The 11186-nt window shown below is 39.6% G+C and overlaps 1 protein-coding gene across 1 annotated transcript in view; it reads right to left on the bottom strand.

The window, feature by feature from the left end:
* The window catches only part of LOC143141811 (adhesion G-protein coupled receptor G7-like), a 60264-nt gene that overhangs the window by 20598 nt on the left and 28480 nt on the right, over positions 1–11186 (bottom strand). Inside the window, exons 2-5 of the mRNA XM_076302517.1 lie at positions 8889–9647; positions 7295–7399; positions 7097–7206; positions 6847–6999 (exon numbers count right to left, since the gene is read on the bottom strand). Of these exons, the coding sequence (XP_076158632.1) occupies positions 6847–6999; positions 7097–7206; positions 7295–7399; positions 8889–9426 (906 nt within the window). The 5' untranslated portion in view covers positions 9427–9647. The remainder of the gene's footprint in view (positions 1–6846; positions 7000–7096; positions 7207–7294; positions 7400–8888; positions 9648–11186) is intronic.

Genomic DNA, 11186 nt, shown 5'->3' on the forward strand with positions numbered 1-11186 from the left:
TGTAGAAGCATCAGAGAGCCAAATGGAAGTACAAAAGCACATAGTTTTAAAATACAAAACTGAGTTTTGCATAATATGGCCCCTTTAAAGGAACATGCCAACTTTTTGGGAAATTAGATTCTTTGCTGTCTACCCCAGAGTTAGATAAGAGGGCACATACCCTTCTCTTCTGTGCATGCAATAACCCAGTGTGATACTGTTAGCTTAGCATAATTCACTGGAAGTGGGCTACACCAGTTAGCCTATAGCCCACTGAATCCTCCTATTTAACTCTGGGGTAATTAAAAAAAGAAAAATAAGCAAATTTTTCCAAAAACGTTGGCGTGTTACTTTAAGACTGTGTAGACTATTCTATAGAGTTGTATCTCTGTGACCATGATCCAGTCAGTGAAGCTGATTTCCAGGGCATTTGAAGGTCCACATCTTTCCCACAATTAAATCTAACCAAGTGTTATTAATCTTACGGTGTTAAGATAAAAAAAAAAATATTTAGCATTAAGAGACTTACCTAGTGCTCTCTCGAAAGAACATTTTGAACACTTTGATTTATTATGACCGCCGCTAGCGAAGCTAGCGAAGCGGTCATATAGGGATTGTCAAAGTTTTTTTTTTTTTTTTTTTCCCCCGTCATCTACTTCCTGAATTTTTGGTCAACAATACCCGGGACACCGAACCACCGGGGCACATGAAATTTGGTGGGTATGTAGCCCCACTAGACTTTTACGGAAAAATTTTGTTTCGTCCCCGGGGGCCACTCCCCCCCCGTGCTGGGCCCCCCGAACCGCAAAAAAAGCAGTTTTTCCTAAATAACTACCTGAACCGTGGCAGTGAGGATGAAGAATCTTTTATGGTATGTTGGTCTCAAGGGCCCACATCAACCTGGCCCATAATCACTCATTTGTGATTTGCACCCCCCCGGTAAAAAATGAAAATGCAATATTATTCTGCTTTAATCGCCCATATCTTCAGTTAAGATGTTCAGAACTGCACCAAATTTTATGTGTATGATTGACCTGGCATTCTCTATGCCAAGTTTCGTAGAATTTCATCCATGGGGGGGGGGTCTAAAAAAAATTATGTTATGTGTACATTTAGTGACTGTACACTCATTGGCCTGTAGATGGCGGTGCACACATATACACATGCACACACACACAGGCACCCACATACTATCGGTATTAGAACGGCCGATACATAATTACAAATTCAGTAGGATTAAAAGAAAGCCAAAATAAATATTCATCATCATGGCTGCATTTCCAGTATTGGCGATAAGTTGTCGTTTGTCCACTAGATGGCGCATCGTTGCAGTGAGACGTAATTTTGTTGGAAGTTAAAAGTGAGTTGAAAAAAACAATGGACGCTTCCTACAAGGACTAGTTTACCGCAGAGAATGTCTAATAAGGATAGGACGATGTTCACATGAAATGTAATTCACATTTCTTCTTGAAGCCGAAATAAATCTGAGGATGTTTATCGAACATGCTTGGTTTTTACTGCAGGTGCGTTAATCTTATAATATCAATAAGGACCTAGGTAATGTACCTTTAGCGTTGGTTGAGTGATGGAGGCCAATTTGATTGATTGCATTTGTAGAAAACTATAAATGCGGTTATACCAAGCAAATTGATAGCAGCACTGTAATTGTATCTTTCGACTGTCATTTGTTGCACGTGCTACAAAAATCATTCTGTGCAATGGAAGATTTACCAACGTTACACCGGTCTGATACAGTTTTGCCTATACATGCGTGAGACTGAGACGCCTGTTTATTTTGTTTTAAGTGCGTGCAGGGTATGAGAGGGGAATCGATGTGCTTTGATTCCAGCTTGGTAGTTGTAGTCTGTGAAATTAAAAAGCACGTGTGTGTGAAGTATCCAGACACCTTCATTTCATTATGGCTGCTTTAGCAACACACCTTAAGCTACTGTGTAGTGGGTCCCATTTAGAAGTGGCTACTTCATTCGCGATTTCCTTGACTCATGGAGCTGCGTGAATTTTATTACAACTTTTCGCCACGATATGGCAGTTTAAGTCCGCTTAATACTGTAATTGGCGTAAGCCATTGGTTTCCAAAGGAGATTTTATTTGTGTCGCCAGCATAGCCTATTGACAATTTATGTTGTAAATAGGCCTACCTTATAAGCCTACCTGTAGCTTAGGGAAGCTAACAGCTTTCTATTAGGATCGAGTTTGTTAGTTACAGTTTTGTCATAACTCCCTGATGCATTTCTGCATTTAGAATAGCCAGAGCGTGGATATCTCAATCGGAAATTTTTTTTTTGATTTCTTAAAAGATTGAGCTTGGTCTGGTGAAAGCCAGACTAGCCATGGACCTCAGTTACACAATGCAAGGGAACATGAATCAGCCTATATTTGCACGAACAATAACGGACAACAGCTCTTCAACTTTGTCCCGTTAAAATGTGTATGAACAGTCTAGCGACGCATTTCATCAAGGCACATGTGGACATGTCAGTTATTTGCACCACTGGTTAGATGTAAAACAGCATTTCGTTTCAGACTACTGTTACTTAATTTGTGCATTAACAATAACGTTTCAGACTACTGTTACTTAATTTGTGCATTGACAATAAAGTATCACATGAACTAAAGATGACTAAAATCTTATGTAGAAGAAGAAACATTCACAAAAAATCCATCCATCCAAAAATGACCTTTGTTTTTGATAGCTGTTGAAAATGGCATGGAACTGACAGATGTTTTTGTTTATAAATAAATAAATAACATTATGCAGATACCTTTAGCTTTTCCCAAATACAATGTAGCCTACAGGTGTAAGTGACCTTTCATCAATCCAGTTGCCATGGATGAACTGGGATGAACTGCCCTACTTGTGATTGTTTAGAGATTTTAAAGGTTTTATAACAATGCTACATCTTCTTTGGCTATTCTACAATCTATTCACCTTTTCAGCACCAGTAGGCTACTTTCTGTGCAGCCGCACACACACACTCAGTCATGCCAAACAAGCATACACAAAAGTTTCAAGAGTGGGGGATGGAGTAAAATATGGAGACAAATCGAAGTGTGATTTCTTTTCGCGGAACGGATGTACAGGACTGAGCGGCGGTCATATTTTGTACCGCTATGCGGTACATCTAGTTTTAAGAAGTCTTATCAAGACATGAAAAACCCACTGGCAGCCAAATTTGCTTGTTTTTAGGATGAGACGTCTTAAAATAAGTCAAACTCTTCTTAAATTAAGTCAAATGATTTTACGAGAAAGCGCTAAACTCTTAATACTGAAAACAATACCAACTAGATTTGTTGATCTTGATATAAGATTAAATAGATGTACCGCAGAGCGGTACAAAATATGACCGCCGCCCAGTCCAGCACATGTTTTCCACAAAAATAAGTCACGCTGAAAGGCATATATGATTCTAACTGTCTCACTGAATTGCATTATGCACACTCAATTCTCACTGGTATCTGCTAGACAACAAGTACCAAAACATGATTAGTTCATTTCACATGTAATATACATTTTATACAACCCCACCCCCATCTTGCCTGTTCATAATTCTGAGAAATTCTTGAATTGTGTGCATGTACATGTTTATGTTTATGTGTGTGTGGGTGTGTGGGTGGGTGTGTGTGCGTGCATGTGCATGTGCTTGTGTGTTTGCCTGTTTATGTGCCTGTGTGTGTGCATGTGCATGCATGCGTATATATGTCTACTGTGTGAGCAGTGGTTAAATTGGCTTTTGTAAGGAGGGGGAGCCCTTACGGTGATGGTCATCATTCAAAATCGCGCCGTAAAATGACAATGTGTTTTTACACCAAATGGGCTCTTTTTCCAGTATTAATGTAAGGTAGGACTACTATTGTTGAGGGGGGGGGGGGGGTGATTTCCTGTAATCTGGTGCATTTTGGGGATGGCCAATACTAAATTCAATCAGATTCATAGCCTATCCTGATTTGTTGATATTGAGGCAATGATTCCGTGCAAAGGCTTGGGCATATTTTAACGTTTAAATGCATCAATCTGGTGCACTTTCAAAAGAAATTCAGAGGTTAGACTTAATAATTACATAATATTATATAAAATTATTATAAAATATATGGATGGAAATATTTGTGCTGTAGCCTAAAGTATTTTGCGGTTCAGAGTTTTAACCATGCACACAGAATAGTTATGATACTGCAATAAATTCACAACCACAAAGCATATTTTCAAAAATAGGTCAAAAATAGTGTACATTTCAGCACTCCATGAAATTATGCAGTAGCCTGTAGCAAAACAACCTGTGTTGTTCAGCTAGTTAATCTAAGGCTTAAGCTAGTCATATTGGTTATTGAGTTATATTGGTCATTGTAATGGGCATCTATACATGCTATATCTTCCTTTTTTTCAGGACAGTCTGGGCTACCCATATCTGGGAAAGTAGATGTGATAATATTTGTCTTAAATGCAATATGTCTTATGTCAGCCTTTATATCAAGAAAAAAATATTTGCGTCTCATGATTTTTTCCCTCATATTTTTGCATTCATTGCATTAGGAAGCAGTATAGCCTATTATATTAGTATATTATATTATATTAGGCTATATTATAGCATCTGGCAATATAACAAACATGATGGTTGGATACTCTGGCTAAGCAATTTACAGAAACGTTTCTACTGACATACTGTAGGCTAAATAGTTTAGATGAGAATACATTATAATTTTGGCCCAAAGTTGGAGACCATGTAGAAATGTATTGCAATTAAAAAAAACGGATCACTCGGGAACCGCTTGTTGTAGCCTACAGATGTATGCGTTATATCCTCGTATTCGGCAAGGTCTGCTGTTTATTGTGATATACGGTTCGCCTTGTGTTGAGTGAATAGTTTGTGCAGAGATGTGTGCAGAATGCAAATATGACTAGGTCTACACATTTCATTACAAGTCCAATGTTAAGTTTTTCGCGAACCATTGATCACAGCCACTTGGCGTTAATATCATTGGACAGCTTAGATTCCGCTCGTTCACGTGATAGGCTATGTGTGACGAGTACACCGCGAGAAATTAAACCTGAACTAAAGATTTTACTGGGCCACGGAAGTTCAATATTAGGCTAGTCTTGCTAATTATTCAGTCTCATATGCCATGTATTTGCCAGGAGATGAAAAATAATTCTAGTGGAATAATAATATTTGGTGCTGAAGGAGACGGAGCTGAGCTCCGGCAGGGTGTGTTGTGGACCTGAGGAGACGGAGCTGCGCTCCGGTGCGCTCCGGCCCAATTTAACCTCTGTGTGTGAGTATATGTCATACGTAGGATTACTGTGAATGTTTGTGTGTGCATGTGTATCTGTTTATGCACATGTGTGCATATGGAATGGGTTTACATGAACCCTGGAGGCAAACATACGCAAAAAATTGGTCATCCTAGGCCCTACGGTTCTCAAGATATTCACAGAAAACTGTGTCAGCCCTACCCTCCTTTTGGGGGGTCCAGTCCAGCGGGGGGGCTACAGATCAAAACGAAAAGCGATGGTTCCATGCTATCCATGTGGGGTTACATGCCCACCAAGTTTCGTGTACACCGGTCCTTCAGTGTCCCGGGAATCCTTGTTGGTGTACGGTCACTAAATGTACACATAAATTATTTTATTGTAAGGCCCCCCATGAACGAAAGTCCACGAAACTTGGCATGCATTCGGAGGGTGTCATAATGATCCTACACTTTCAATTTCGTGCAGTTTTGACCATGTCAGCCAGAGATATTGTGATGAAAACACCTAATGTTTTGCTTTTTAATTTTTAACTAGGTGGCGCTATACATGAAATAAGTGGTAATGGGATAGGTTGACATGCCCCCTTAAGACCAACATACAAAAAAAAGGTGGACCTCCTAGGCCCTACGGTTCTCGAGATATTCACAGAAAACTGTCTCCGGCCACCTACAGGCCAGTTGGTGTATAGTAACATAAATTAATTTATTGTGTGGCCCCCCATGAACGGAATTCCACGAAACTTGGCGTGCATTCAGAGGGTGTCATAATGATCCTACAATTCCAATTTCGTGCAGTTTTGACTATGTTAGGTCACAGATACCTGCGATTAAAACACCTCATTTTTACTTTTTTGTGTTTAACTAGGTGGCGCTATACATGAAATGAGTGGTTATGGAATGGGTTGACATGGCCCTTTGAGATCAACATACAAAAAAAAAAATGGTCCTCCTAAACCCTACGGTTCTCGAGATATTCACAGAAAACTGTGTCTGCCCTACCCTCCTTTCGGGCAGTCCAGTCCAGCGGGGGGGCTACAGATCAAAACGAAAACAGGAGGTTCCATGCTATCCATGTGGGGTTACATGCCCACCAAGTTTCGTGTACCCCGGTCTTAGTGTCCCGGGAATCCTTGACGAAAATTTGGACATGCGAAAAAGAAAAAAAATCTGACTAAACCTATATGACCGCCGCTTCGCTGCGCGGCGGTCATAATAACACTAGGTTAGATTTTATTAGACGAGAAGTTTTTCCTGTGCAGATCCTTCAGATCCGTCTGTACCTCACATAGCAGTAGGGGTTAGATATTTCAGTGACGGGCAACAGCATCGCAGGAAGTGCGTCATACGCATCACACCGGAAGTGTGATTCCGGATGTGCTCACTCTGTCTAGTCCACATACGGTAACAATGACTGTGGGCCATATCTGCACTAGATAGAGGTTTCCGCTTAAACATTCTAACTGCAAGCAGTGCAGTTTCTTTCACTGTTTTACAGATTTGGCCCAGATCAAATTTCCGCTACTCAACCAAAAGTCTGAAAAAGTCAAAAATACGGATGCATGACAATACAGACAACCCTGTTGCATGAAGCAGGCCTACCTCTGTTATGTTGACACTGTCGGACAGAATGGTGTTTACAATTTGTGCTGCAGACGTAATGTTTGAGGCCGTCAGCCATTCTGGCCTGGACGTCAGGATCTGTGTACTGCTTGCTAGCTGCTCCGTTTCCACTGCATCCAAAGAACCAGTCACCTGGGGAAATGTAAGGTTATAAACTGCACATATTTGGAGGAATATATGGAAAGAAATTTGCCTTCTCAAAGCCACTACCATTGTCTCAGCTACTTACATTGACTTGGATATTTTCAAGGGTTATTTGGCATTCAATTTTCTGAATGCGGTCAAATTCTGGCCGTCCATTATTGTACAAGCATCTAGTTGAGGCTTTGGAAATATTAGCTATAAGGGGGGATCAATGTGTTGATAATTACCCATTGGCATGACTTAAGCAATAAGTTAACAATGAAGAGGTCAAGCGGTCTTATACCATTGTTGGTTGTATTTTCACATGTCTGTGAGGAGTAGGCAGACCAACCAATTACAGTTTGTGGGAACTCAAAGCCTTCCACAGTGGCCTCATTACATAAGTTTGCTAAAATAAGGAAAACATATAAAAACAAAGGTTAGCAATATAATAATAATCTGCACATACCGCAACAGTCAAACTGTTTACTTGTGCATGACTTCTGGAAATGAACATACTGACAACAACCACAAAACAAAACTGAACATACATGTACAGTGCCTGTAAAAAGTATTCATTCTCCTTGAATATTTCCCCTTTCATTACTTTAATAAATGGAATCTGTGTGAATTTAATTTGGCATTTTTTACAATCATTTTAAAAAATCCCCTCTTTAAAGGTGCCATGTGTAAGAATTGAGGTAAAAATATCCAAAAAATTAGCTACACGCATCAAAAGAATGAGAAGAATAAGGGCGATGATGTCATTTAAAAAATGACAAGGTATAGTGCTGCAGAGATATCAACCTGAATTAGCATGCTAAATTACTAGCCACAGCTCGACAGGTGTCATAATACCGGTTTTGGCCATGGGAGGCGGTATGCGGGCAACATAACCGCCAGCCAAACTGCAACACACGTTTCTCAGTTGTTACTCTAGGGTAGACCAACTCACTTTCTCGAGGTATACTGCCCCCATCTTTTATGGAATGTGGAGTATGAATTGATTTTTTGGCAGACATTACACATGGCACCTTTAATGTCAAAGTTAAATTTCTACAAATTTCCACAAAGTAATGTTAATTAATTAAAAATATATAATGCAAATTGTAAACAGTAACAATATTATATAATATATTTATGCAATTAAGCGATTGCATAAATATTCACTACTATAAATCAACAGTGGTCCAGCCAATTGGTGGTAATAGTCTCACAATTAGTGAAAAGGAGATCGCCTGAGTGCAGTGAATGTGTATAGTAATAAAAAGTGTCCACCATGAAGACAAAAGAACACTCCAAACAACTCAAAGGAAATGTTATTGACAAGCATAAGTGAGGGGATGGATAAAAAAATGTTCAAGTCACTGAGCATCCCCTGGAGTTCAGTGAAATCCATTATAAGGAATGTAGGGAATATGACAAATGTGCAAATCTGCTTAGAGCAGGCCGTCACCACAAACTGAGTGACCGTTCAAAAAAAAGTAATGGTGGGGGAGGCCAACAAGGCACCTATGACAACTGTGAAGAAGTTAAAAGCTTCAGCAGCTGAGATGGGAGAAACTGTGCATACATCAGCTTATACTTTGTAGAAATCTGCTTTCAATTTGACAAGAGGAGATTTTTATAAATAATTGCAAAAAAGGTTTTTTATAAGCACTGTAATTGTACATTTATAATCAGGCAACTGACGAGGAGAATGTATTGTATTCACATTATACAATAAAATGATGAATAGAAATGATGTAGCAGTATTTTTGCATTTCCTGTTTTGTAGGGGGTATTTATTGTTACCGAAGGTCTTTGAAATATCTTGAATGTTATTATTCATTTTGTGAGACACTTTGGATAAAAACATCAGCTAGATAAATAAATGTAAGTGTACAAGTGATTCATACCAACAGAGCAGGTGACACCAGTCCACTCATCTGGGCAGATGCAGACTCCATCTTGCAGCAGACCATTGAGGCACACCAATGGGGGTTGGGTTGCCGGCGTGGTGGTGGGAGGAGTCGTAGTTGGAGTGTGTGTAATAGATGTGGTTTCTATTAGAGGGGATGTGCCAAGAGTGGAGTTGGTGGTGGGAGGAGTTATAGAGGTGGTGGAGTTTGTAGTAGAAGTGTGTGTAATAGATGTGGTTTCTATTGGAGGGGATGTGCCAAGAGTGGAGTTGGTGGTGGGAGGAGTTATAGAGGTGGTGGAGTTTGTAGTAGGAGTGTGTGTAATAGATGTGGTTTCTAATGGAGGGGATGTGCTGGGAATAGAGTAGGTGGTGGGAGGAATTGTAGAGGGGGAGGGGGTGGAGTCTGTAGTAGGAGTGTGTGTAATAGACGTGGTTTCTAATGGAGGGAATGTGCTAAGGATGGAGGTGGTGATGGGAGGATTTGTAGAGGTGGAGTTTGTAGTCTGAGTTAAGATATCAGTAGAAGTCGTCATATGCTGTGGTAGTGTTGTGGTAGTGAGAGCTTCTGCAGTGGCTTCTGAAGGGATTGGTGAAAAATCGATACTAGTAACAGGTGGAGTTCTGGGTGTGGTAGTTGCAGTTACAGCACTAAAGACAGCTACTCTTGATGTTGTGGCAGGAATAAAGGGAGCTGTATGGTATTCAGCGTAAGCTGTATTCGGGGGATTGGTGTTTTCGGCTGTAATGAATAGTGCTGGAAAAGAGATACAGACACACAGGCAGTTAAATAAGAAAGCTCCTCTTAGGAAACATAACATTTTAAGTTGATTCATGTTTTGGTAATAATAAAACTGTCAATTGAGCAATGTAAATGACAGTTGTAACCTTTAATCTGAATACTCTATGCATTGCATTCAAATAAGGTAAGCCATTATGGCCAAAATGGGTGGCCTGCCTCAAAACCAAGGGTTAAACCGGCTTAAAAGAAACAGCTATTATTTCATAAAATATAATGGCCAAATTAAATTCATGAGGGTAAAGCATTTGAAATGGAAAAAAATAATATAACCCTAACTGCTGTATAATAATGTATAATACATTGGCATGGATAAATACACAGCTATTACAAATTTTAGTACAAGGTAAACTATTTTCAGAAAGACCACTAATGTTAATCATACAATCTGGCAGAGGTGGGAGTAAGTCACACATGTGCAAGTCACAAGCAAGTCTTTAGTCTTAACCTTTAAGTCTCAAGCAAGTCCAAGTCATTTTTTGTGACAGTCAAGCAAGTCAAGTCAAGTCATAGCTTGGGTCAAGCAAGTCAAGTCAAGTCATCGCCAAATCATTGAAATTCATGATGATTTACCATGTTTTAATTTTAAAATAAGATACAATAGGCTAGTTATGAACTGCTGGAGTTTTATTTGTAACAAACAAATAGACATTGCATTCATTCAAGCCACATAGCCTACATCTGAACGGTTTATAGAATAAGATGAAATGTATACGAATAAAAATAAATGTATTTCAAGTAGACCTATTATAAAATAGCCTATTGTTTCAATATGCCTGAAATATTAGGTAGCCTAAGCTACATCAAATCATGAAAATATATTCAAACAGTTCAAGTTACACCTGTCCTGACCCGTCACATCTCCAGGGAACCGATAATGTTGAAAAAGTGAACTAATCAATCAATCAAACGCTGCCGCCGACGTCACTGCCAAAGTTTGACAAGCACGACAGCGCAATTGGTTTTAGAAGGGTTTAGGACCGTCAATGCTATATCATATTATACATAAGCCTAACATGTGAAATAAGCTACTTTTCTATGCTGATTGCTGGCGCAGTTAGCTAGGCCTACTTACTGTTGTTAGCCTACTAGCCTACTAGGCTGTAAAGTATGGAACAGGAAAGTGTTTAAGAGGGAGGGAGAAAGAGAGGCAAGAAAATGTTTCACTTTGCCATTTCACACATTTTAACCTAATATGGCGTTAACTAAAAAGCATAATAGATTCAAAGCCAACTCTTAACATGCCTCAAATTTGACATTAGGTTTCTAACACATTTCTACGTTTTGGTATAAACGTAGAGCCTTCCATATTTGCAAGTTAGCCTACCCAGAGAATGTCTCTGGCCTACCTCAATCTGTCTTATTTGATCTGGCACTTGCTGTTGGTCTGTCGCGTCGCGTCACTTGGTAGGCTACAATGACAGTCGCTCGCGTGATGCATGCAACAGCACCTAAGCAGATTTTCTAAAAGTTAAAGGGACACCAGGCAACGTTTTC

The sequence above is a fragment of the Alosa pseudoharengus genome, unplaced genomic scaffold (genome assembly GCF_046254945.1).
Source record: "Alosa pseudoharengus isolate Yale_2024_CS ecotype anadromous, Long Island Sound unplaced genomic scaffold, YU_APseudo_1.1 YU_APseudo_1.1_scf_24, whole genome shotgun sequence".
NCBI classification, from domain to species: domain Eukaryota; kingdom Metazoa; phylum Chordata; class Actinopteri; order Clupeiformes; family Clupeidae; genus Alosa; species Alosa pseudoharengus.